At 42.1% G+C, this 26,945-nt stretch overlaps 1 protein-coding gene across 5 annotated transcripts in view; it reads left to right on the forward strand.

Moving 5' to 3' along the window:
* Window positions 1-25,971, forward strand: part of Trim66 (tripartite motif containing 66) — a 66,003-nt gene extending 40,032 nt beyond the window's left edge. For all 5 annotated transcript variants that reach the window (XM_040284798.2, XM_021727382.3, XM_078046514.1 and 2 more), the window contains 11 exons: window positions 468-629; window positions 13,496-14,017; window positions 14,170-14,362; window positions 15,812-15,872; window positions 16,319-16,493; window positions 16,826-17,115; window positions 17,596-17,722; window positions 18,045-18,119; window positions 18,562-18,714; window positions 19,152-19,370; window positions 20,096-25,971. In XM_040284798.2, coding sequence (XP_040140732.2) covers window positions 468-629; window positions 13,496-14,017; window positions 14,170-14,362; window positions 15,812-15,872; window positions 16,319-16,493; window positions 16,826-17,115; window positions 17,596-17,722; window positions 18,045-18,119; window positions 18,562-18,714; window positions 19,152-19,370; window positions 20,096-20,155 — 2,037 coding nt within the window. In that variant the 3' untranslated portion in view covers window positions 20,156-25,971. The remainder of the gene's footprint in view (window positions 1-467; window positions 630-13,495; window positions 14,018-14,169; window positions 14,363-15,811; window positions 15,873-16,318; window positions 16,494-16,825; window positions 17,116-17,595; window positions 17,723-18,044; window positions 18,120-18,561; window positions 18,715-19,151; window positions 19,371-20,095) is intronic.
* Window positions 25,972-26,945: the final 974 nt, after the last annotated feature.

Below are 26,945 nucleotides of genomic sequence, written 5' to 3' on the forward strand. Positions count from 1 at the left end.
AGATAATGCTTCAAATGACATCTCCAGTGACTTCAATCCTTTGAGAGGGGATGTGGAATAATTATTGTGATGCCAGAAAAGGGGCCAGGGTTTATTGAGGACTGTAGCTAAATGTAAGTCAAAACTGTGTTATGGGGCTAGGGACGTAGCTAAGTGGTAGAGCACTCGCCTTGCATGCACTAGGTCTTGGGTTAGATCCCTAGCACCATAAAACAAACAACGAAAACCTGTATTGTAACTGTTAAGGTTAAATTGCTGACAGAGTTAGCTCAGAATTCTTGTTTTTGATTCTATTATAAGACTATCACATTAGGATGTAGTTTTAGGAAAAATTTAGATGACAGTATTTTTTTTTTTAATTTTAAGTAGTTCACCATGTGTAGGTAGTAGCAGGAAGGGTACTAGATCTTGCTGTTGCTGCTACTCTCTGCAGTAAAACCCACTGAAGTTGTTATTCCCTCTTCTAGGTTACAGATGAGCCTCCAGCATCTGAGGGCCCAAAGCCAGCTCTCCCTCTTGAGAAGAATGTTGCTGCTTCCTTGCCCCAGACATCTGGGGAGGAAACTTCTCATAGTGTCCCCTCTATGGACAACACCAACCAGCACTCCTCTCCAAATGTGGTGAGAAAGGTACTAATGGAGACTGCTTCCCCTGACCTGAGACCTACTGCCAGCCAAGACCCCAGGCACCTGGATGAGGATGATGGGTTGGGGGGAGGAGTGTCCCTATTCCATCCCTGGATGCTACACAGTCCTGATTCATGCCTTCTGTCCTAATGAATCAGCAACATAAGTCCTTCTCCACCTCCATTTCCACTCCCACATACATGCTTAAAATGGGGCCTACTGGGCTTCATTTAGGGGAAAGGGAAAGAGAGCCAATTTATTGAATGCTACTCTGTGCTTAGAACTATATATATGGTCTCTCTCAAGCATTATTCACTTAACCTTCCCAACAATTTTATCAGTTGGGCATCACCATTGTGTAGCTAAGGAAACTGAAGTCCAGAGCTCTATAGCCATAGAGGAAAGCGCTGAGGTTTAGTTAAAATAAGATCTGTTGGAATCCAGAGCCTGAACTTTTTCCATCCTATAATGAAAATGGGGAAAGTATTTTATGTAGCCTCCACAACCCAAAGTTTATTGCCTTAGAATTTGAATCAGTTGAATTTGTTGGGTAAGTTGTCTGCAGAGATGTCCTGCAGAGGTAGCTGAGCACCTAGGGATACTGAGATCTCTTGAAGATGAATAATCAGAGGACTTCCTGTTTACTTGCCTACTAACTTGCTAGCAGTGTTCATTTACCCTTGCAATAATCCAGATCCCCAGAGCTCCTCATCTGTCTACTCCTACCTATGCCCTTCACCCCTACCCTTTACCTTCTTCTAGCTTAGACCTCAGTACTGAGACATATACTCCACTCACCCCTTCTTGTGTCCCTTGTCCTGTTCCACTTATCCTATTGCTTTCTCAGATCTAGTGTCCTCAGTCTTCCTGGTGCATCCATCTAGACCTGGACTTGAAACTCTGTCAGCTATCTATACCCTCCTAGCTTGTTTCTTCAGCCTTACAACATCCCTCTGTCTGTAGTCCAATTTCTGCGAGTTGCTTATTATACTGCTTCTCACTAAGTTTCTCCAGCTGCACCACCATCATATATGTCTTGGATCAGTAAATCTCCATAATTCTTGAGAAAAGAGTTTAGAAAAGGAAGGAATGGTAAAAATGAAATGTTAACTTGGAAATTTCTGGTGACTCTTGAAGTCTGGGACAGCCTCTGATATTAGTGGTCTTTTGACTGTATCTTGCCTTTAAAAATTACTTGGCCTAGAATCTCAAGGGGTGCTGTAAATAGGCTCTTTGTGGTTCTTAAATATTTAATCTTATAAATTTGGGCCACCCATCCATCCATTTATTTATAATTTTAATGTTAAAAATAACACACACACATACACACACACACACACACAAAAAAAAAAAACCTCCACAAATCTCCTACTGTGTTTCAAATATTTTTCCAGCACACGTTGGTGGATAAGGTAGTTCTGTACTGCAGTTTACAGTCTGGTGGGAGAGATAAATAAGAAAAAACAATAAATTATAATGAAGTACTGTGGTAGTCATTAAGGTGTACCCCATGGAGCAACAAACTCTGGGAGAGGGGGTGTTCACAGAACACTTCTCAGAAGACATATTTTTAAGCTGACATTTGAAGAAGAAGTAGTTTGGCTAGTGAAGAGTGTAAAGACAGACTGCATCAGTTAAAGGGAATGGCACCTTGAAAGGCCCAAAAGGGAGAAAAAACCTAGGACACTTAGGGCTTCAGATAATCTTGATAGGGTCAGGAGACGCACTGAGAACCAGAGAGGTTGGAGGGCTTGTCAATTATGCCTGGAGTTATGATTCAGCCTTGGGGCTAGGGTAGTAGTGACTGAAGGATTTCTAGTAAGGAGGGGCATGGCTTGAATTCAATTTGAAAGTCCACTTTAGGTAGTGATAAGGAAGACCAGAATAGCACATAATAGAAATAGGAAGTTGGATGAAATCAGTAGCTGTGGGAATGAAGAACAAGCAAGGATTTCGAGAGCTATCTGATCATGAGTTTTGGATTCGGTGCCTGATTGACAATAGGAAAGCAGACAGAGATAGGCCTTTGGCTCAACACTTGGGTTTGTCTTGGCCCATTGAGATGGGAGCAAGGGAAAAAAATATATTTGAGAGGACAAATAAATTTTGAATTATCAATATTGTCCTTTGAAAGATGCAGTAGAAAATGACCTGAGGGGAGTTGCTCTAGGTGCCAGTCGTTCATCAGAAAGCCTAGGGCTTGCTATTGCTGAAAGCCATGCAGAAAATGCTGCTGCTTCTTTGACAAGGGTCAGTTCTGTTCCTTTACACAGCATGGAAACTGTGTTGCCTCTGTGATTGGCCTACAGGATTCTGTGAGCACCAAGAGGAAGCTGCTTTCCTATGTGACTAAAAGGTGGCAGTGGGGTTTGTGAAGATCCTAGGAACTCTTTCTCATTTTGGATTGCTCCTGGCTTTATGAATGAAGGCTTATGCAGAAGTTTGGAGGGGCAGATGACTTGGCATTTTTCAGATGTTTTATAAGCCTCTTCATGGCTTGGACTCCCAGAAAAAGGACCCTCAAGGTTGTCATTTTGTCTCATGAGTTGAGAGAGAGGGGTACTGGTTACAATAAAGCTACTGCAATAAGAAAAAGGGCTTTCTTTTTGAGGAAATTCATTGTCTTGTAGTTGGGGTTGGATGAGTTAGAGGGTTTGAGGCTTGAGGATACCAAACATTTTGAGTACCCTTATCATTGAATGATTTATACATTGTATAGTATTTTTCTACCTTTTCCATAGGTTTTTGCATGGATCATTCCATTTTATTTTGTTTATCCTAGCAATACTATGAGGAAGCCCTTTCTTACTCTCTTTGAAAGATGTGGAAACTAAGATATAGAAAGGTTAAGTGACCCACCTGAGTTTTACAGCTGACTATGGGTAATGTTAGGACCAGAGCACAGTTCCTGACTCAACCCTATGCTTAATGATTAGGTTAAATTGCCTCTCTTTGTATGCTACAGTGGGAAATATAAAACTCCATTTGGCCTCTCACCTTTGGATTTTCCCATCTTTATAATCTTTGAAATGGTGTGGGGCCTTGCTGGAGAAGTCTTAGGACCCAGTCTCATTTGATAGTGCTTAATTTATCTGGTAAAGATATTTTGGCCTTTAGCCACTTCTTAGCCTATACTGGCCGATTAGTGCCAGGGAAGTCAGAAGTCTATCTAAAGATAAAAGACTCAAGAAACCTGTGGCACCAAGCATCTTTCTGTGTTCCATGCTGACCATAAGGGTGACAGAACAGAGCGTCTGTGCACAAGGATGTTGGAGTTGGTGCTAAAAGAGTTCATGGTGAAGACAGATTGTGGTTGAAGACTGTGAAAGTTCTTGAATGGGTTTTCTAGAGGCCTAAGCTCTGCCCTCTCAGAAGTCATTTATCCTACCAACTTCTTTGCATCCAACAGGATATTTTAAAGTGAATTTGGACATTTATCTGGCACTAGCTGTTGTCTAAAAGTTCCAATCTTTGTTTAGCTACTCTGAAGAAATATCATGGTCACAACTCTGCAACAGAAAACCCCTTACATTCCAAGAAAAACTGGAAGACATTTTGGTGGCTTCTTTTTGTACTTCTGGACTAGTCAACTGCTGAAGAATACACACAATCCTTTCCTTAATGCTGTCTGAGGGAGTCAAAACATTAAGCATCACAGAAAGCTCTGAGTTCCAGTTCATCTGCAAGAAAGACTTCTTTGCTGCTGTTCATAATATAGTGCAGATCTACCACAAAGGACTTTAAGGCCAGCAGGATGCTGCCTATGGCTTAAAAAGAGTCTGGGATATAATATACACTTCCAGTAAATGATAGAGAAGCAGTAAGCATTCCTATGACCCAGATTAAGAGTGATGCAGAAGAACAAAGGATGATGACTCAGGTTGATAGCATTTATGCCATTATCAAAGTACTTTGATGCCTGAACTCTTAATTTATCTCTTTATAATAGCTGAGATTTATATCAACCTTTGGAGGAGGAGATTAATGCCTGGAGATGGGAAATGACTCATTTAAACTCATATTCAAAACCCTGGCATATATGAGGAAATACGAAGCATCTTTAGTCTCCAAATACACAGCAATAGATCAGATCATGGGTACTCAACCTCAGCAATGATCTTTTCTTCATAGCCTGACCCTCACAGTAGCCAGAATATTCCCAAGGCCTCGTGAAGCACTCTTAGGGCATTTCCTATATCCTGATCAGTTCTACTCTGTCCTACTTAGGAGAAAAGGCAAACACTCCCCAAGTCTGTATTTCTGAATTTAACACCCTTTAAGAAGCTTGTGTTCTTAATTTTGTCTTGATTTCGGTCACAAACCAAATCCAAGATCTTTGCCTAGGTCTCCTGGCCCATGAGAAAACAAGCCTTTGCTGGTAGGCTGTAAATTTCTTCCAGTGACCTGAGTAAACCTCTGACCAATTCTTCTGAGCCTCCAAGTCTTTCACTCATCTCTTTCACTTCAGACTTATTGGACCCTCCTTATTCTTTTTGCCTTACTTCTCCCCTCAGAATCTGTGATAATGTTTTTTTTTTCTTTTCTTTTCTTTTTTTTTTTTTTTTTGACACTAAGGATTGAATCCAGGAGGAGATCTACCACTGAGCTACATCCTCAGCCTTTTTAAAATTTTATTTTGAGACAAGGTCTTGCTAAGTTGCCCAGGCTGTCTTCAAATGTACAATCCCCTGCCTCCTGAGTTGCTGGGATTACAAACGCAATGCACCACTGCACCCGGCTCCTCTTTACTTTTGTGATATCCCCAGGTCATCAGGGCACAGGGCACGTTTTTATTGCCCATGAACCTTTTTCCAATTGATTTTGGTCAGTTTGCATATATCAGCATATTTACTTCCATAGGAATAGCCTTCAGTAGTACAAGAGCTTTTCATTTGAGATGGAAAATCATTTACTGTCAACAAGAGCAACAACTTTACTATAAAAATAAACATGTAAAACCAATTACTGGAAAAGTTAATCTATTCTTCACTTATCTTATTCAGCTACTTCAAAATATACTGTTATTAAACCAATCTGCCTAATATTGAAGATGTTGAAGCCCTCAAATATTTCAAGAGTTTAATTCACAAATCTGTTTACCTTTGTCCTTGTTTTCTTTTCTGTTTCCTCAGGCAGAGTGAAAGCTTTTAGTGTATTTCCAAGACAAAATTACCAAGTAGTCTTTGGTGATTTTAACCACTGAAGGGAAAATCCTTATAAAGGATATAAGCAGGCAAACAAAAGCAGCAACAAAAGCAGATGTTACAAACCCCACACATTATTTTCTGTATGAAATCATAACCACACTCAGTTATCCATCAGCATTTTTTATCTAGCAAGCTTAGATATGTTTTTTTTTCTGAAATTTATACTTTTCCTATATTAAAATAGTAAGCAGATTAGAAGCAGGAATAAGGACTTCTATAATGGCAGCTCACAAGAGGGAGAAGGCAAGATGCATGGCCTGGAAAAGTGCCACTGTGTGAGGTCATTCATTGAAAGGGCAAACTAAACTCTCCATTCTTAGTAGTTCCTGAGAACATCTCTGGACTAATTAGTGGCTCACCAAAAATTCTTGATTTACTAGGCTCCATTTACTCTGTTTAATAAGACAGGGTAGTGTGTAAAGTGTTTTAAACGTACTCCCATTCAAAATAAAGTCTCAGCCAATTGCATTTTGTTATTGAAAAAAAGTGTGTTTCAGATATCTGGAAAATTAATTTATGTAGAATGCTACTCTAACTGCATTATTCATCTCTATAGTAATTATCTAACTGTAAGAACCTAAAACTAATATTAAACTCAGGGCATGTGAACTAAGTGTCCGTTTATTGACTTCGTAATCACTTCTTACTAGGGTACTGGCATTCTAGCTACTGGCACAAAATTAAGACCAGCCAGTGGATTTTCAGACTGGGGCTGGATTTGTAGTCTTGGGCCTGTATGAGGCTTGGGAAATCTGAGAAATCACTCTTGTGTCTCAGTTTCCCTTCCAACTGTTTAAATGAGAAAACAATGCTTTCTGTTAATTTTGACAATACCATGTGGCAAGCATTAGAACAATAATGTCAACACATTGAGCTCCAGAAAGAGATCCAGTTGGTGAGGGTGGAGAGAGAGATGGCTGCAGATAACAGATCAAGCAGAAGATGGGTTAGATAGATGAAGGGCTCCAGGCGACTGACAGAAAGCCAGACAGCTCAGGGAGGTCTCAGGTCAGGAGGGGAGCCAAGTCAGATGGTAAAGAAAGGTTAAATTTACTCCAGGCATGGCATTTCAGACAAGTCAGACAGGCAGCAGATGGAGACAAGGAGGCAGAGAATGACAAGAGACAAGAAGAGGAAGAAGACAGGGATAGGAACATACAGTTTGGGAGAGTGAGAGAAAATTAGAAACAAGTGAGGATATGCTAGTTGAGGGAGATAAGGGGAAGTTCTTTAGGCCCAGGATCATCTCCCTTCATCTGGGAAAGATGACCTGAGCTGATACATGTTTTTGGCATTTTGCCTTTTTATTTCTGAACTAGGAAATAGTTTATTTTCACTTCCTCACTATGCATATTTTCATCCATGAAATCTGTTTTATATATGATTAATTCAAGGTGTCAGTTATGTAGTTGACAGCCTAGAAGAGTAAGTGATGGACCTTATAAGACTTTATGGTGGGAAATGCACTTTTGCCTTCTCTCATTTGTCCTCTGTACAATTCTGGGTGCTGGAGATAGTTGACACTATCATCTCCACCGGCAGATGGGTGGTTTCTGTATGTGAGGCAATACAGCCACCTTCCCAATCCCTTTTCTAGCCCAGTATGCTCTCGAGAAGCCCTTTCTTTCCTTCCTGGCCCTAGAAACTCAGGCTCATTCCTTGCCTTGAAAATTGGCCCTCCCCTTGCCTGCACTCATCTTGTAGCACCAACAGCAGAGTAGCATGGAGGCTTTCAACTCTACTCTTTTCTTCCTGTACATGAAATAAGTAATTTTTGATTTAATATTTTGTAGCTCTTCCTTCCAGAGAGTCAGATGAAGTATCAAAATAACTAGTACACAGCATATATAGGTTCCAGAAGTGCTATTGTGTTTGTGTAGCCTATAGAAATGGGGTTGGGACTGGTTTCCTCAAAGCACTTTCCCTGGGTTTCTTCTTTGATGGAAATTCCTCCAGGTTCTTGTTACCAGAGCTTTAGCTTATTTCCTTATAGCATTGGCCTCCTTGAATTTGGCTAAAGACATGAAGATGAAAGAGACCACTCTAGTCTGTGGTATCTTAGGACATATAACCTACTGCATACTGTCTTCTGGGTATTATGGGAGCAGATCCAGCAAGTTCACTTTAGAATTCTTTCATGGCTCAGTCTACATGTCTTCCTCTGCCCTATCCTTTGATTAACTCACATCTTATAAGCAATTAGCATAGGAGGTTGATATCCAACAAATGTGATCTCTTTCTTTTCTCTGGCAAATTTTGCCCTTGGGGATTTTATCTTGTGTGCATATCTGTGACATACAGCATCATACCATTATTAGTTGGATGGTCTCAATGGATTTTGATATTCTTAATGCTTAGCAACAAGGATCTCATTGAGAGCTATCAATTTAATTCTCTCTCTCTTTATTTATTTATTTATTTATTGATTGGTTGTTAACAACATTACAAAGCTCTTGACATATCATATTTCATACATTAGAATCAAGTGGGTTACGAACTCCCATTTTTACCCCAAATACAGATTGCAGAATCACATCGGTTACACATCCACATTTTTACATACTGCCATATTAGTGACTGTTGTATTCTGCTACCTTTCCTATCCTCTACTATCCCCCCTCCCCTCCCCTCCCATCTTCTCTCTCTACCCCATCTACTGTAATTCATTTCCCTCCATGTTTATTATCCCCTTCCCCTCACAACCTCTTATATGTAATTTTGTATAACAATGAGGGTCTCCCTCCATTTCCATGCAATTTCCCTTTTTTCTCCCTTTCCCTCCCACCTCATGTCTCTGTTTAACGTTAATCTTTTCTTCCTGCTCTTCCTCCCTGCTCTGTTCTTAGTTGCTCTCATTATATCAAAGAAGACATTTGGTATTTGTTTTTTAGGGATTGGCTAGCTTCACTAAGCATAATCTGCTCTAATGCCATCCATTTCCCTGCAAATTCCATGATTTTGTCATTTTTTAGTGCTGCGTAATACTCCATGGTGTATAAATGCCACATTTTTTTTTTTTATCCATTCATCTATTGAAGGGCATCTGGGTTGATTCCACAGTCTAGCAATTGTGAATTGTGCTGCTATGAACATCAATGTGGCAGTATCCCTGTAGTGCGCTCTTTTAAGGTCTTCAGGGAATAGTCCGAGAAGGGCAATAGCTGGGTCAAATGGTGGTTCCATTCCCAGATTTCCCAGGAATCTCCATACTGCTTTCCAAATTGGCCGCACCCGTTTGCAGTCCCACCAGCAATGTACAAGTGTACCCTTTTCCCCACATCCTCACCAGCACTCGTTGTTGTTTGACTTCATAATGGCTGCCAATCTTACCGGGGTGAGATGGTATCTTAGGGTGGTTTTGATTTGCATTTCCTTGACTGCTAGAGATGGTGAGCATTTTTTCATGTACTTGTTGATTGATTGTATGTCCTCCTCTGTGAAGTATTTGTTCATGTCCTTGGCCCATTTGTTGATTGGGTTATTTGTTTTCTTATTGTCTAATTTTTTGAGTTCTTTGTATACTCTGGATATTAGGGCTCTATCTGAAGTGTGAGGAGTAAAAATTTGTTCCCATGATGTAGGCTCCCTAGTCTGATAGAAGAAAAAGTTGGCTCCGATCTACATATTGTGGGGTTGGGCTCCAAATTCCTTAATAGGACACCCATAGCACAAGAGTTAATAACAAGAATCAACAAATGGGACTTTCTTAAACTGAAAAGTTTTTTCTCAATTTAATTCTCAATGTCCAGCATGGTAGATGAAATGAATGCCAGAACTGCATTATAAATACATGTCAAGAGGGGAAAAGGTAAAAAAAAATCCAGTTCAAAGGATTGGACTGTTGTATATTACAAAAGGGAATGCAATAACACTGGGTATTTGTGTCTACAGATGAGGATATGTAAGTTGTTAGAAAGCTATCATAGTGTGTAGCCAGGACAACTAGAGGACACCAAGGGATGCAGTCCTGGGTATATTGAGGAAGCCATTGGTTTCTAGCTTTAGCCCCTTAAGCTAAAGCTGGGCTTTGTGCCTAGTTTCCCAATTTTTTGGTTTGTGCATTCCTCTTACCTCTCTAATCATTTTTTTCCCTTGGGACTTACACTGTAGAACAAATTGAAGCCCTTTTATATAAGATTATTGAATTATCAAGGAACACATAAAAAGCAAAATTTTCTTTGGAGAGAGAAAAGATATTTAACTCATCTGCTTTTGAAATTGAGAATCAAGAATCAGAAGTATAAATTTTACTAATGCTGTTAAATAAAGGACAGGGGCAGGGAGAAAACAGAAAGAGATGATAATAAGAAAGAAAAACAGAAAATTAAAGGAAAGGCCATGAGAGAGGGCAAGGAGGATAGGGAAGGATAAAGAAATTGAAGAATAGAAAAATGAGAGAGAGAGAGAGAGAGAGAGAGAGAGAGAGAGAGAGAGAGAGAGAGAGAGAGAGAGAGAGAGAGAGAAGGGAATTCAGCCCAGGGATGGGTAGAAAGAGCAATGCCAAAATTAAGAGTGTGGCTTTGGAACCAGAGGTCTGGATTTTAAAGCTATGAAAACTTAGTATACTTGGTGAAATATTGAAAGGATCCTCTGCAATCAGGAATGCAAGTAGGATGACATCACTACTTGTATTCATCCTTATATGTGGAGTAAAGTAAGAAAGAAAATTAAAATTCACTCTTCATAGATTACTTTATTTATGCACACAGAAAATCCAAAATAAAATTACAGAGTGACTTTAGCAAGATCTCTGGATGAGATTAATATAAAAATCAACTTTATTTTATTTTATGTTTTTGGTACTGGGGATTGAACCCAGACACACTTAAACATTGAGTCACATCCCCAAACCTTTTGTTATATTTTATTTTGAGACAGCATCTTGCTAAGTTTCTTAGGGCCTCACTAATTTGCTGAGACTGGCTTTGAACTTGTGATCCTCCTGCCTCACCTCCCAAGCCATTTGGATTACAGGCATGTGCCACCATGCCCAAGCTCAATTTTATTTTAATATACCCTATTTCACAAATAAATGAAAATTATAAAATTATGTTTTATAAAAACATAAAAAACCCTAAGTTGCCTTTCTGACTCTAATTTTCTCATGTAAAATTAAGGCTACAACAAAAATCATAACAATAACAGGAGAAATGGTAGAAACAGCTGGTGTTTATTGAGTATCTACAGTGTGCTAGAATGCATAAACCAAATTGGGAAACTAGGCACAATCCCAGCTTAAGGAGCTGAAGCTAGAAACTAATGGCTTTCTCATTTGTTCTAAATGTTTAAATGGGTTATTTCTTTAACCTTCACAACAACTCTTAAATGATTTTTGTGAGGATAAAATGAGATAATATATGTAAAACACTTAGCAAATTGCCTTGCATATAATATTTGCAATAAATTTTAGCAATACAAAAAAGTAATTATTTAAGGGAAACTCATAGACTCAATTGATAGTAGAATAAAGCTGCTGTTCATTTGGTTAAGATTTAGAATAAACAGTCATGTAGTGCTATGAAATTTTAGGTGTAGCACATTAATTCATTTTTTTCATTCAGGCACTGCTCTTGGCTTTAGAAATACAAAATAGACAAAATTCATGCCCTAATAGAGTTCACTGTTTGGCAATGGGAATCAAATTAATTAAATGCTATCACAAATTGGGCTAAAAGACTAAAAGTACAAGGACAAGGCATTATGAGAACATAAAAGGTGTGTAGGGTGGCCTTATCTGGACTTGAGAATGAAAGAAGGCTTTGTTGCAATACTGGCAGCTGAGCTGAGTTCTACATGATTGTGGAACAGGGTACAGGGGTGGGAGAATATTCACAAAGGAAGCAGTCTTTCTAGAGTGGGTGAGGGCTGGGGGTGCTTGAATGATACAGGAATTGAAGATAATGTCTGAAGATAACATTCGGAGCTCAGAGAATGGGGAGTGGGTTGTAGTATGGGCTGTGACTGTAAGGGAGAATGTCAGAATATAGACCCTTGGGGGACTGTTAAGCATTTTTTTATTCATCCTAAGAAGAGTAGAATGCACTGCAGGATTTTATGAAAAGGAATGATGATCATATGCATGTTTTAAAGTATTTCTTTACTGACAAGGCCACGCCTGTTGTCTAGGGAGCTATGAAAGTAGGTGAGGCTAGTGAACCATCAGTAGAGAGAGGAATTAGTAAGTATATCTGAGAGATATTTAAGGCAGAACTGATGGGCCTGCTTTTAGCTTGGGTGAGAGAGGAGGGGTACACGGTTGATACCTCCCACCTGGGATCTGACTTGCAGAGCTGGGTGACTAGGAGTGACATTCACTGAGATGAGGACAGTCTTTCTTCACTATGAAGTGGTTTTATTGAATTTATATTGAAACTTGAGAATGTATTCAAAGTGTTTATTTTCCTAAGGAAATTTGAATTTTTCATATATGGGGAAAAGAATGACAGATGTGGAAAACTGATTTTAGAAGCTTAGAGATTCTTATTCCTTGTTTTCCCTTTAATATTTTAAATAGTTAAATTGCTATTTATTTAGCATTAAAAAACAGAACTTATAAATTCATGAAGGTTAGATTTAGACTAGTCTGTCCTACATCAAATGTTTAGCCTTCTCTCCTGCATCAAATGTTTCTTTAATCGGAAAAGCTAAATAGATTCAAATGCAGCAGTCTATATATTTTTTATTTCTTTTCATCAACCCTTTAGTTCTCTTCTCCTTGGGTCATTCTGTAGTTTTATATAAGAAAAGAACTTTTGGAGCTGGAACATCATTGCTTCATTCAGTGATTTACATTCCCTCAACTTGGGGGAATGTCAGTCAACTTCCTCTGCTTTTCACTGGGCAAAAGATTGGCTACTGAAAGCCTTAGCTTAATGGCTGTGGGACTGCTGATGGCAAAAATGTCTGAGATCATCTTAAGATAGTTGCTCACAAGTTCCCTTTCTTTGACTTGGAATGTCTTTGGCAGGTATATTAGGGCTAGAAAAGACCTTCAGATATCTTAGTTAAAGCTTTTATCAAATGCTGGTGGTACTTGGAGTTGATTTGAAAAAGCATAGAAGAGGCCCTGGAGTTTACCCATGTTCCCCAGGCTGATTGGGACTCTCTCAGTGTTGGCATCCTCTCAAAAAAGAAGTTCTGAGGCAGATCAGAATTTGAGCCGTTTTAACCTCCTGCCACTTTTATGTTGGAAACTAAACTTTAGAACACCTTGAAAGGAAAAGAAATCACCAGTGGTATAGTAAGAGGGGAATGTGAAATTAGAGGGCAGTCTTGCTGACTGACTTTTTGCTTAAGCACAGGAGTGAAGGTGGGAGAGGTGGTTGATTGATTGATTGATTGATTGATTGTGTGTGTGTGTGTGTGTGTGTGTGTCTACCTTAGGTCAAATAGTAGACTTTCTCTTTCTCACTGTCTGTTCCCTACCTCCACCCAATACCAGTGTCCTCAGCCTGTGCCTCCCTCTCTGTGTCATAGCCTAAGAACTTCCTTGGTGTCAAGGATTTGAATAGAAATTCATGTGCTGCCCAAGTTCCCCATCTCTCTTAGGCTTAGAGGCCAGAGAGGAATCTGAGCATGGGAACTCTTGTGGGATGGATCTCCCCTCTCCCTCCTGCCATTCTCAGCTAACAGCCTGACTACCCTTTGTCTCTGCTCCTATAGAACTCCACCTCGGTGAGCATCATGGGCTTTTCCAACACTTTGGAGATGGAGTTGTCATCTACCAAGCTGGCAAGGACCCTAGAACCACAGGTTCAGAGTTTGAGAAGCCTGACACCTGGCCCTCCTCAGGCAGTACCCAGTCTGCTGAGTGGCCCCCCACAAGCTGTGTCCAGCCTGACGAGTGTTCAAAACCATACCATGCCCAGCCCGACAACCAGTCATCTACAGGTCATACCAAGCCTTGTGCATGGCACATTCCAGTCCATGCCCAACATGATGAATGAGACCTCCCCAGCCATCACAAGCCTAGCAAGTGACCATTCTCAGGCCAGGCCCAGCCTACTGTCTGCTCACACCCAAGCTGTGCCAAGTCTAGCTACTTGTCCTTTGAAGAGCATGCCCCTAGTTTCTGACATGCAGCTGGAAACTGGATCCACTTCCAGTCCTGACCCTGGCCGAGCTGTAGAGAGCCTATGCCCCAAGGATGGAGTTGATCCCTCCCTGAGAAATGCCCTATGTAAGGTAAGTCATAGGGAAATGTCAGTTAACCTCTTCTGCTTGTCACTGGGTAAAAACTTGGCCACTGAAGGTCTTATCCTGGCTTTAGCTTAATAGCTCTGGGACCACTAATGGCAAAAATTATTTGATTCTTGTTGTCTTTTCTTTTTTGGAAGATGGAAAGTGAGGATTCTTCTCACTTTACTGACTCAGTGGGACAAGGCCCCATGGCCCCTGGCCTGGATGTGCCCAAAGACTTGGCTATTACCTCAGAATTAGAGGAGCCAATTAATCTCTCTGTGAAAAGACCTCCCCTGGCACCGGTGATCAACACATCTAAAGCTCTACAGCAGTACCGGAACCCACAAGGTGAGACTCAAGTAAGAAGCCTGCCTTCATGTTGACCATAGACTTGTGCAGATGGACTAAGCACGTTTAGGGCAGCAGATAGGCTCTAAGCTTGAAGAGTGCTGCTTCTCTCTGAGGCTAAATATACCTCTCTAGAAGCGAGTTCCTCTGTTCTGCTTTCCTCACTATGGCCAGGGCTGATCCATGTGGCCAGCTTTCTTGTAACATTCCCCATGCAAAAAGTCCTGGGGTCTGGGTTGCATGTAGTGGGAGACTGGAAGAACTCACTTCAAAGTGGCTAGGCTGGGAAAAATATTATAGGTAAAAAAGCACATCTGACTTTAGAGTTGGACATACCTAAGTTAGAATACCAGCACTGTGTTTTTTGTTTGATTTTGAGTGATATACCTTATATCCCAGAACTGATTTCTTTCTCTGTAAATGGGACTAATCATACTGACTTCATAGGCTACTGGGACAAATAACTGCAGAGAACTAACTTAACAACTTACTCTGTAGTAGCAAGAATTTTCCTTGTATCCAGACATACTGTGAATTTGTGTTGTTCCACATAGAAAAGAGATTCTGGAACATAGGAGATTGGCTCTTAATTTCTTTTTAGTTATCCACACTCCTTCTCAAACTGGGCTAAGCTAAGATTTGTTTCTTCTGTGGAAGGTGATTTGTTTATTTCTGCTGGTAAGAAAGTCTGGAATTGAGTACCATTGATCACCTGGGAATTTCTTAGTTCAAAGTACAATGTATGCTTAATTTGTAATGATCAGTCTATTTTGTATAGATTTAATCACAGAAAATGAAAGAAATATTTTCCCCTTTTTTCTCACATTGAAAGGCCAACCAAAAATTATTGGCTCTTATTATAACCAATAATGTAACCCTGCATTTTATGTAGTTGGATTTATTCTTCTGGATCCTGCTTGCCTATGTAAAGTGCCTAGGACAGTGCCCAGTGCTTACTGGGTGCTTTCAACAAGTGCTAGTTCCCTCTATTTTCCTCCACTGCTCCCTGTTCATCCATGAAGACTGTGCTATACAGGAGAGGGCTCCCTGAAGCCTCTAGCTCACAGAGTGTGAGCTGGATTCTCAGGCAGTTCTGGAATTCCAGCCCTTGACTGAAAAGGAAGAACAGAATGACTTCTCAGAGCAAGTGTTACCAGAGTACTGGAAACAAGTGATTTGTGAGCTCATTTCAAAGGTGAGAAGCTGGCCCCTCAGTGCCTGACCCAACATTCACCTGTGGGCAGCCTCTGAGCATTATCTGTGCTCATCCTTGAAAGAAGGTGGCCTCCAGGAAGGATATCCATGGTGAGATTGCCACCATTATGAATCATTACAGTGTAGGGAACAATTATGTGATGTGTGTGGCCAGACGTGTGAATAACAGATATGAGTGGAAGGTGCAGGTGACAGAGTATATCATCACAGGTATTTATTTGTCTTTTGCTTTAGAATATCAGAATTTTGAACAAAGACCCTTAGAGCTGGATAAAAAAGAAAATCAGAGCATCAGGTAACAGACTCTTGGTCAACCCCCGCCTCCAACTCCAAACAACTTTATGTCCTGTATAAGAAGTAAGCATCCTTCTTGACTTAACTAGAAGCAGAAATTTTCCTGCTTCTGTCTTCTTTGACCCCCAGGCCCTCAAGTGGGGTGTGTATGGTTGGATGTCTTGGATGATTGTGGGAGGGTGTCCTGGCTCCTGCCCCAGGAAGCATGCACTCTGTGTGTAGTCCTTGCTCTTCGTGGAGCTTCCTTTTTTGACAGGGACTACACAAAGGGCTTCCCAGTGTCTGACAGGGTCTGGCCAGGCAGAGCTGGCAAGATGTGTACCTCAGGGGGTTGGACTGAGGAGATCTTGAGTAGTTACTCAGTTGTGGGATCACAGATGAGCTTGACTTAGAGGTTGGGATCAGAGGAGGCTCTTGCTGATACCCAGGATATCTCTTTTGCCACAGAGCTTTCAACAGTGAGCCCAAGATTCCCTATGTGCGACTGGAGCGACTCAAGATCTGTGCTGCTTCCTCGGGAGAGATGCCTGTGTTCAAGCTGAAGCCTCAGAAAAATGATCAGGATGGGAGCTTCTTGCTGGTTATTGAATGTGGCACCGAGTCCTCCAGCATGTCCATTAAGGTACCATTTTACTATGTTTTGACCTTAAACCTTGGCCCAGTCCAGGAGTCTCTCCTTTCTCTCTGCTGCAGCTAGAATTCTGGCTCGGGGGCCTCTCCTGAGTCTCTGAGTGAGGGTGTGGCTTGGCTAGACTTTGTGCTCTGCTGTAAGGGGTCTCTGAGGTTCATAGCAGGAGCAAGCTGTCCCAGCACTTGTGGGACTTGGCTAGCTTGCAGTTCTGGAAGAAATGATTCTTATATTAAGTGCTCAGGGCTTGTCAGTCCCTCCCACTGTGTCCCTCTACATCTTGTTAGTACTGTTCTCTGACTACTCAGACTCACTTCTTTCCCAAGGTTAGCCAGGACAGCCTGCCTGATGCCATCCAGGCTCCAGGTCTGGGGGGAAGAAAGGTCACTGTCACTTCCCTGGCTGGGCAGCAGCCACCAGAGGTGGAAAGTACAAATCCTGAAGAACACAGACTCATTTCTCGAATTCCTGGAGCCAAGAAGGGTCCCCAAGTCCCAATAGAGAATGAGGACTTCTGTGCTGTGTGTCTCAATGGTGGAGAGTTGCTGTGCTGTGACCGCTGCCCCAAAGTGTTTCACCTTTCCTGCCATGTGCCAGCCTTGCTCAGCTTCCCAGGGTGAGTCATACCAATCCAGTGCCATCGCCTGGCTACCAGGGTTATCTTCTATTATTATATTATTATTCTAGGTCAGTCCCACAGAACTTCCCAGGGTGGGCCTACTCCCCTCTTCTGGGCCTACATGAAATGCAGGTCTGTGAGTTAGTGGGCCCTATATGTGCCTTCTGCACTCAGATAGGTAGATGTTAGAAATTTGGTTGACTTTCCTTCTGCCTCTGTTCTCAACTTCTTCCTATGCAAAGACTTGTCTCTGTACTTCTTCCCTGCCTTCTTCCTAAATATTTTTTCTGGATTCACTAAATCCTGAGTTACTAAATTTCTTTCGAGCTCATTACTAGGAAGCCTTTGCCTCAGGTGAAGAGCTACAGACTCAGTTTCCCACACTGTTGCCTCGATGCTTGTCTTGAAGGAGAGGGAGAGGGAAGGGTGCTCTGGGCAATTTGCTGAAGCTTAACATGGCCTCACCTATCTCTGCAGGGGAGAGTGGGTGTGTACCTTGTGTTGCAGCTTGACGCAGCCCGAGATGGAATATGACTGTGAGAATACTCGCTATAGCCAGCCTGGAGTGCGGGTACTTCCTGGCCTGAGCACATGCGACCAGAAGGTAGGGAAGGGTCTCTAGAAACAAGGTTTTCTGCTTGGAAAAGAACTCTGTGCCTAAAAGGGGCTGAGGTCTTTCAGAAGGGTGAGACCTGCTTTTGGGTGCCTTTCTTTTGGACTGTGGCTGATAACTTGGCCAATGGGAATTTGTGTGGTTTTCATTCTCCTAAAAGCTTTCCTCTGGCTTGGGAGTCTGAACTGTGCCTTAGTATTATGATTGGAAACCTGTGGGACAAAGCCAGAGAGTTATTAGGTTTCTCATGTTTGATTTGATTTTGAAATGGGCCAGAACAAAGTGACACTGTTGCCAATTATGATTTCTGCAGAAATGTGAGAAGCTGGTATTGTCCTTGTGCTGCAATAGCCTCAGTCTGCCCTTCCATGAACCTGTCAGCCCCTTGGTAAGGAAAACCTTACTGTTTCTGCTTGCTACTATCATTTCTGCTCAGAGGGCCTAGGCCATAGGGCAGGATCATGATGGTGTACCCAGGGGGCTCAGGATTCAACCATGGGGCAGGATCATGGTGGTGTACCCAGGGGGCTCAGGATTCAACCATTGAAATAGTGACAGTATTAATTTGTGGATGGTCCAGGGGACCCTGGGGGCCATGGCCAGTCCAGTCTTTACTCTCCAGATTGCCACAACTGCTGCTGCATCAGACTTGGCAAGTGATACATTCCTCCTATTTCCTTTTTTTTGTCTTCTCCATAATTTTATTCCTGCTGTTTCTCATCTTTCTTCTATTCTTTCACTTATATTCCAACTCATTCTCTGCCTCTTTTATCTATACCTATTCTTTTCTCTTCTTTCTTTCTTTCTTTTCCTCTTCTCTCCTTCCCAAGGCGCGACATTATTATCAGATTATCAAGAGGCCCATGGACCTGTCAATCATCCGGAGGAAGCTTCAAAAGAAGGACCCAGCTCATTATACCACCCCAGAGGAGGTGGTATCAGACGTGCGCCTCATGTTCTGGAACTGTGCTAAATTTAATTATGTATGTCTTTTCCATTTTTCATCTTTTCTATTACCCAGTGACCCAAAGTTTATAATGGCTGAAGTGAGGGTTGGGGTATGGGGATCAGGTTTGTTCGGAGCTGCCAGGAAGACCTAGGAGGAGTCCTGAGGTCTACTGTGGTGAGTTTTAAAGCTCTATCCCATACTCAACCCTCAGCATGAACTCAGGAGGAAGATAGAGAGGTGTTAGTAACTGACCACTTGTGGGTACCTGTTAATGTCACTTCTACTTTAAGAGTTGTACCAAATTGGTTATCCTGAGTCTTAGGAGAAAATGCCAAGTTCCAGACAACCCAGGATGCGATCCCAGAATAGGCCAGATAGGCTTTGTGCTCTCTGTATTGCTCTTGAGGGAGGGGCCTGGAAGAGTTGGGCTGGTAGAAACAGGCCAACCACCGCTGCTCTTTTCCCCATCAGCCTGACTCAGAGGTTGCAGAGGCTGGCCGCTGCCTGGAAGTATTCTTTGAGGGATGGTTGAAGGAGATCTACCCAGAGAAACAGTTTGCCCAGCCAAGGCAGCAAGACTCAGACTCTGAGGAGGTGTCTAGTGAGAGTGGATGTTCCACCCCTCAGGGCTTCCCATGGCCCCCCTGTGTTCAGGAAGGCATCCAACCCAAGAGGCGGCGAAGACATATGGTAAAGCTTTACTGCCAGCTGGCAGGCTTGTACGTGGGTGGGTGATTGGGCAGGCAAGGGGTAGCTGAACAACTGGTATAAAGCAAGCTAAAGTGAAGCTGCTTGGGTAGCACAAGAGATAGTGGTGAAAATGAACCCTCACTTCAAACCCCTTATAATATAAGGGAGGCAGGGCAGTGTGGGGCTACTAGTGAGGCTTGATGTTTAGAGAGATGCATGTACCTACCCAGTGTTACCCAGAAAATTAGCAGCAGAACTAGGGGAGCAACTAGTTGTCTTGACTCCAAGCTCAGTGCTGGTTATACTACACTGTGATGCCAATAAGAAGAGAAGAATCTAGTCTCAGTGCCTGATCTTTACTTTGGGTTTGAGGGAGAAAAGCAGGGATCTTTTTCAGCCTCTTAGAGTGTAGAAGGAAGGAGAGGTTTTGCTTACAGCAGAGAGAACGTCTCTGGTCCCACCTGTGTGGGCCTGAAATTTCAAGTCATTGCTATTAAATTCCTCAGAAATGTAATATTTACCCAGTATGCCAGGAGCTGACTAACCATCCCTGGTTATTTATGATACTTAGCATATTAGGTATAGCGGCTTCAATAAGTTTTGCTGTTGCATTCCTAGGATAGACACTGACTCTAGAGAATCTGAGTCTTTACATGTGTCCTTTTCATGTTAATAAACCCTACATATGGCTTTCTAATTCCAAATATATTTATTTTTTCTCTCAGGAGAATGAAAAAGCAAAGAGAATGTCGTTCCGCCTGGCCAACAGCATCTCACAGGTGTGAGAGCTGGAAGGAGACCGAGCACTCTGGTGGCTGGTGTCCCGTCCTTTTGACTGTTCCTCCCCATCCTTCAGCTTACTCTTCAGAATGTGGATGTGAGATAAGATGAGTCTTGTTGAGCTGTGTAGTGCTCTTCCTTGTCATTTGCATCTACAGCATTTATTTGGGAGCCATAGCGCATCCACTACAGAGAAGATTCAGTAATAAAGAGGAAAGAGGGAGAGATGTTCCTTGTTTCTGGAGTAATCAGATGTACGGGTCACCTTGACAAGACCATGCCTGGTCAGGATCAGAAGGACCTAAATTCCTTGTTGATTCTCTCCACTTAGGAAAGCAGACCTTGCTCACCTTTCAGTGTCCAGGGCTCAGGAGCAGAGTATATTATCTCCTCCTGGCTCAGTAGGTAAAAGAAGGGAAGAAGTTTGGACACATGGCAAGTCTATGATCCCTGGCCCAGCATAGCCAAAGATTGTCACTGTTTACCATTGCTTATCCTGTCAGGACAGAGGTGCCTGTCATAGGCAGAACAAGGAGGCATCTAGAGGCCATAGATCTCAATTGGTGCCTATGTAGGTTCTAACGGTTTTCAGGGTATTTGTTTTTCATACGCCCTTTCCTGAAGTTGACTTAAGTGGCTGCTGTGAAGATGCTCTGGATGGTATGGCATTCTTGCCTGAGCTGGGTGGCTGTGCAAAGATATCTTAGATCTGGCTCAGATTTCACTTGCATCAAGATGCCAACTTTGGAGTCTGCCCTTTGTGCTGCTTATTTTGTGCTAATAGCACTTCCTTGGTGTCAGAATCTGACTTCCTAGAAGTGATCATCGTGCTTGTCAGTAGCTACTCCTTTATCATCTCCATTCAGACATCTGAGTTCTGCATCAGAAAGCTGTGAGGCAGCTGCTGTTTGCTTCAGATACAGAGTTCCCTGGGCAAGGAGAATGACCACACTCAGCTTACTCTGCCAGGGCTCTCTTCCTGTTCTCTTCTCCTGGCCTCTCCTAGTTCTCCACCTCTCCATATTCACAGAGCCAAAGATCAGAAGTGAGTCTCCTAACTAGCTTGCCTCCAGACTGTCCACAGCCCAGAAAAACACTCCACCATATCCTTTTATGTTGAAAGTTGGAAAAGGCCATGGGACCATCAGGAGATAGACCCAGGAATTTCTGGAGGAAGTTCTGTCAAGGGTGGAGGAGAAGAAATTTGATAGGTGAGAAGCTAGAGTCCTTTGGTGACCCTAAAGCAACTTCAGGACCTTAGTTCTCCTAGAATGCTGAAGGAAGCATTCTGGACACCATGTGTGAACAGGAGCTACAGGCTGTGTCTCAAATGGATCTTCATGGTTCATATAGGGTGTTCATGAGGAAGTTGCATAAAACTGTGGGTCAGGCTTCCTCTCAAGTAGGAACTTGGTTGATATTGTTGGCCTGGCCCTGAGGCAGCTCTCCCTGGCCCTATAATTGTATGGCTGCTTTCAGGGGAGGTTCAAGTTGTAGCTCTGTTTTTACTAACAGATGCTGTTTAAGAAAATTCTTGTTTGTAGGACTTTGATAATAAGCATTTAAAAAAATCAGAAACATTTCTTCTCTCTTTGTGAATTGATGGTACATACTACTCATTTACTTCTCCACCCAGGCTGAGATATTGTTTTCACTTCACGGCACCTTTGCCCATTGACTTGCCATTCTTTCAGCAGAGTATGCCATTCCCTCCTAAGTAGGTGGGCTTCCATAATCCTGTTTCCTAGTTTGTGTCAACCAAGTCTTTAGTACACTAGTAGGCAGGTGATCTTTGAATTTAGGTCTTGATTTTGGGGGCGACATGGCTTTCTGCTTTGGGCTCTGGCAATTTCCCTCTCAATTTTTGAATATTTTTCTCTATTTAGCTGGCTTGGCAAGGTCCCTTCTATATTTGCCTTATTAATTCCTGTCCTTGTCACCTTACCTTCACCTTACCCCACTGCTCCTGAGTGAACTTCATGATATTTGGGCATTGGAAAGCCAGTGAGAGATGTGACAGGCTTAAACCTGATTGAGATCACTCCCCAGGATCAGTTGGAGACCACAAACTTGAAGCATAAATGTTTGGTTAAAAACTCACTTTCCCTTCTATCAATAAAGCTCCCAGCTTGGATGTGGCCTATCAAGGATCAGTTGCTAGGTCAGGAGATCTTAGTAATGTAGTGGAGAGTCTCATATTTCCTTCCATGAGACTCTGCATGCTAAGAGGTTCACATTAGGTCCTGAGCAGGAATGGGTGTGAAGTAGGGTGTTCTTTTCCGAAAAGGTGTGAGGCCCTGGTCCATCATACCTTCCCTACAGTGGTTACCCCTGGCATTATCCTATCCCTGGATTTTCCTTGCAGTACCAACTTTCTGAGTTATAGTTTTGTCTTATTTTGTTTCTGCATGCAGAAAATAGAACATGTCTTTTTTGTTTGTTTGTTTTTTGTACCAGGGATTGAACCCAGGGGCGCTTAACCATGAAGCCTCATCCCCAGCAATTTTAAAAAATATGTTTTATTTAGAGACAGGGTCTCACTAAGTTGCTTTAGGGCCTTGTTAAGTTGCTGAGGCTGGCTTTGAATTTGTGGTCCTCCTGCCTCAGTCTCCCGAGCTACTGGAATTACAGATGTGTGCCACTGCACCTGGCAGAACATGACTTTAAAAAATTTTTTTTTTGTATATGGACTCAATGTCTTTGTTTTTATGTGGTGCTAGGATCAAACCTAGTACTTCACAATTGTGAAGCAAGTGCTCTACTACTGAGATACAACTCCAGCCCCAGAACATGACTTTTTATAAATTAAAAAAAAAATCCTACTCACCAAGAAACTTCCTTCAGAGGCTTTTTGCTAACATTTATGCTGATCCTACATTGACTTATTCCCATAATGGCCCCATTTTGAATTCAGTTGATCTCTTTGACCCTTGACAAAGCTGGGCATTGCAAATATAGTTAGTTCTGGGTTCTCATGGTACACCTTGGAATCCTAGAAGAGAAATTGAAGTGGAATAGTAGACTGGTTTTAGTGTATACAAAGGAGATTTTAGTGCAAAAATTGGTGCAGAATGAATTTGTAAAGCATTCTTCTGTAGAACATGGATAGATTGACCCATTTTGAATTCTTTAAAAAAATTTTTTTTAGTTGTCGATAGACCTTTTTTTTATTCATTTATTTATATGTGGTGATGGTAATCGAACCCAGTGCCTCACACATGCAAGGCATGCATTCTACCACTGAGCCACAACCCTAGCCTCCCCTTTCTGAATTCTAAATTGTTGCCTACACACCCTGCCTGCCTCAGGTACCCCCTTGTGGAGGGCAGCCACCAGACCCTTCTTAGGCTCTGTTCCATGTCAGCCCTGTCATCAATTAGGTGGATTCTGGTTTCCTGTCTTTGCCTGGCTCCTAAGATCTAGGCTCCTTTTGGGCTTTGCTCTACTCCCTCTCACTCCATGAGTTTACCTATTGAACTCCTATATAAGCCTTTGCTCCTTCTAGATTGTGCTTCCTCTTCTCTTACTCCCCTGATCTTGCTGCTGAAATTTCCTGCTTCTTTAGTCGATTTCGTGACCTTAGCTTTCTCTCTTCTCCCAGACTTTTAGCCTTCTCTGGGATTTCTTCCTCTCTTCAGCCTGAATCCAGGGCTCCTCATACGCTGATATTTTTATCAGCATCCTAAATTTTCCCATCCGCTCCAACTTTTGCTGGACCTATCAACCCTCCTTCATTTTCTGCATCAGCCTATTTTCTTCTCCTTTTTCCTGGCTGCTAAATGTGACACACTCATAATTGACAGGCCCAGTATTTATTGGAAATTCATTAACATGTCATTACTCTTCTTTCCTATCCATGCCCTTTGTGTTAGCTCTCAGCAAAATGACTGACCTCAGTGTCTGCTTCACAGAAGTGAGATCAAAGCAAGAAACTTCCTTGCCCTCTTTTCTCTCTCCCTCCTATTGACATCTGTTGGTACCTCTCCTCATTTCCTTCCCTCTTCCTCCTAGTTTTCTATTTAATAAATCCTGTTATATGCCTTCAAGGCTTTGCTCCCTCACTGCTGCTCCCACTTCCTGGGGTCTTCTGTCTCCCTCTCCTTTGGTTACCTCCAAGTACTCTGCAAGCAACCAAAGTTCTCACATGATTAATAAAAATGTTTAGGGTTTGTTGTCCTTTGCACTCTTCCCTTATTAGCTAAGCTTGTTTAAAAAATACACACACACATACACACACAATTTTTTTTTATTTGGTACTCCTATAATCTCAGCAACTTAGAAAGATAATTTTGTTTAAAAAAATATATATATGTATGTATGTGTATGTGTGTGTGTGTATATATTTTACTCCTTTAATCCTAGCAATTCAAGATGATTCAAGTATAAGGCCAGACTTAGAAACTTAATAAAACCCTGTCTCAAAATAAAAAATAAAAGAGGCTGGGGATGTATCTCAGTGGTAAAGTACCCCTGGGTTCAATCCCCAGTATAAAAAAAAAAAAAAGCCAAGTCTTTTGTTGATCCTTTTGTTACTCTTTAGCCCAGTTTTTCATAAATGTCCCAGTGACCATCTAGTTGCCAAATCAAATGAACACATTTTAGTCCTCAACTGCCTTGAACTCTCCACAGCATTTCACCCCATCCACCACTCCTCTGTGAAACACCTCCTTCACTTGGCTTTTATGATACCCCTAGTCTATAGATTATCCTTATTCTTCCCAGCCACACAGGCTGAGTCTTCCTTGAAATCTAGGCAGGGAGATATATCTGTGGCTGTCTGCAGTTTCTCCTCTTCAGGAGATAGTTAGGCAGGAAGAATCACAGCTGTCTGTTTTCTTTGAGTCTCTACCTTCTCCTGGACTCTGTTCTCATCATGCTAAGCATGCTTATGAGCTCCTGCCAGGAGGGCAGCATCTGTGAGTCTTTCCCTCTGTCTCTCCAATTACAGCTCAGAAATAGATTTTAGCTGTGTTTGCTAAGAGTCCCCTTCTCAATCAGCCTAAGAGTATGGATTGGATTTTGCAACATCCAAACTGGCTAAATTGTATCACCAGGTGGTGGGTAGTTGATACCAATGAGAAACTGCCATAGTCAACACCAAGATCAGTGAAATAGGTTTCCATGTGAGGTTCAGTTCTGTAACTAGGAGCAAAATTCTGGCAAGTGTGGGTGTCTGCTGCTGGTAATATTCTGATGGAGAGAAATGGGGAAGTACTGGAGTCCATCACTTGCCTGAGCTTAGCTGGAGTCAGTGTGATGCCCTCTAGCTATATCTTTCTTCCCTGTTGCTGACCATCACCACCTGTTGCTCCAGATATCCCTGGAGCTAGAAGCAGATTTTGATTGCTTTCTTAGAGGTAAGGAAGTGAAGCAGAAATCTGATCTGAGCATTGGAACATCTCAATTTTGGCTTTGCCAATTATAGACAGTGTGATCTTATCTATAAAGTTGGGGTGGAAGTGACTCAGAACAGTGATCTCAGTGACTATTCAGGCCACACAGGGACAGAGGGACTCTGGGGTTGGGACATAGCTAGGGGAGTCCTGACTAGGGCAGGGAAAAGGATTCACAGGCCAAATTGAGCTGCTTTGAGGAAAGACCTCATTAGTTGGTGATGCTTCTTGAGCCATATGCCCATTCCTTAAGCGGTACTCTTCTTGGGTACCTAGAATGAGTTCCTTCTAGGCCTTTGGTAGAAGTGGCCATTGGAGCCAGAATGGCTAGGGGAATGAGGGAGAAATATTGTAAGGGGAAGTGTAACATTTTAAAAGGACCTACACATTCAATAACAAATAAAAATAGCACTTTTCTTTACCAGCAATTGTGTCCCAGAGTGTTTTTCAGTAAAGCTTGTGGAACCTGCTGCATGGCCTTTTTGATCCTGACTCCCAACATCATTAAGAAACGGGGGGAAGCCTTTCTCTGAGGGAAGAATGAAGCTCTCTGCTTCTTATTGAATGAACACAGCCTGTTCCTCAAAATGCAGGCAACAAGTCTGGAGTGGAGTTAGGGAAATGATGTCTTAGGAATGCCTACCATGCCCAGGTGCTGAATACTTCAAGAAGGTCCTTTGTGTGGTGATGTTTTGTATCCCTTGCTATCCTGTCTGCTCACCCTGCATTAGAGATTTCTAATGATTTTCAGAGAGTGGAGTGTCAATTTGTAATGAATATAAGGAATATTTGTAGGACTGTATGAAATCTGAACCCCTTTTCTATATTTAATGAATTCCCTACCTCAAGAGTCTTGGATGCATAGTTTACTCCTTACTACAGAAGTTAAATATACTAGAACCTTGATTTCCCAGTATGCCTTGAAGCCAGGGTACAGGTCTAGTGGTAGTGATTTAAAACAACTCAACAAAAAGCACAGAGACTTCTCTCTGGTGGCAGTCATGGTTGTGGGGAGGTGGGGTTTCCATGTCAGCAGGTGTGGCAGCACAAGTTGAAGCACCTGGTGTCTGATGGCAGTGATATTTCTTTCAGCAGACTGATTCTGCACATGATTTCAAGAATTGTTCCTGGCTGCGTAGTGCTGATCTTAATCCTCCAGTCTTCCTAGTGATTCAATGAACTACCTTTTAATAAATTCACTATATAAGTTGGAGTTGGTTTCTATTACTTACAACTAAACATGACAATGTTTAGTTGTCTTGAAGAACCTGATGAATGTCATGGACTCACTCTTCTGCACTCCAGATCCACACATGGTACTATAGTTCATTGGGTACGCCCACTTAGATGTCTCAGTGTCCCCCAATACACTAGCCATCTTCAGGTCCCCTTAACATATTCC

This window comes from Ictidomys tridecemlineatus, chromosome 4, assembly GCF_052094955.1.
Source record: "Ictidomys tridecemlineatus isolate mIctTri1 chromosome 4, mIctTri1.hap1, whole genome shotgun sequence".
In the NCBI taxonomy this organism is placed as follows: domain Eukaryota; kingdom Metazoa; phylum Chordata; class Mammalia; order Rodentia; family Sciuridae; genus Ictidomys; species Ictidomys tridecemlineatus.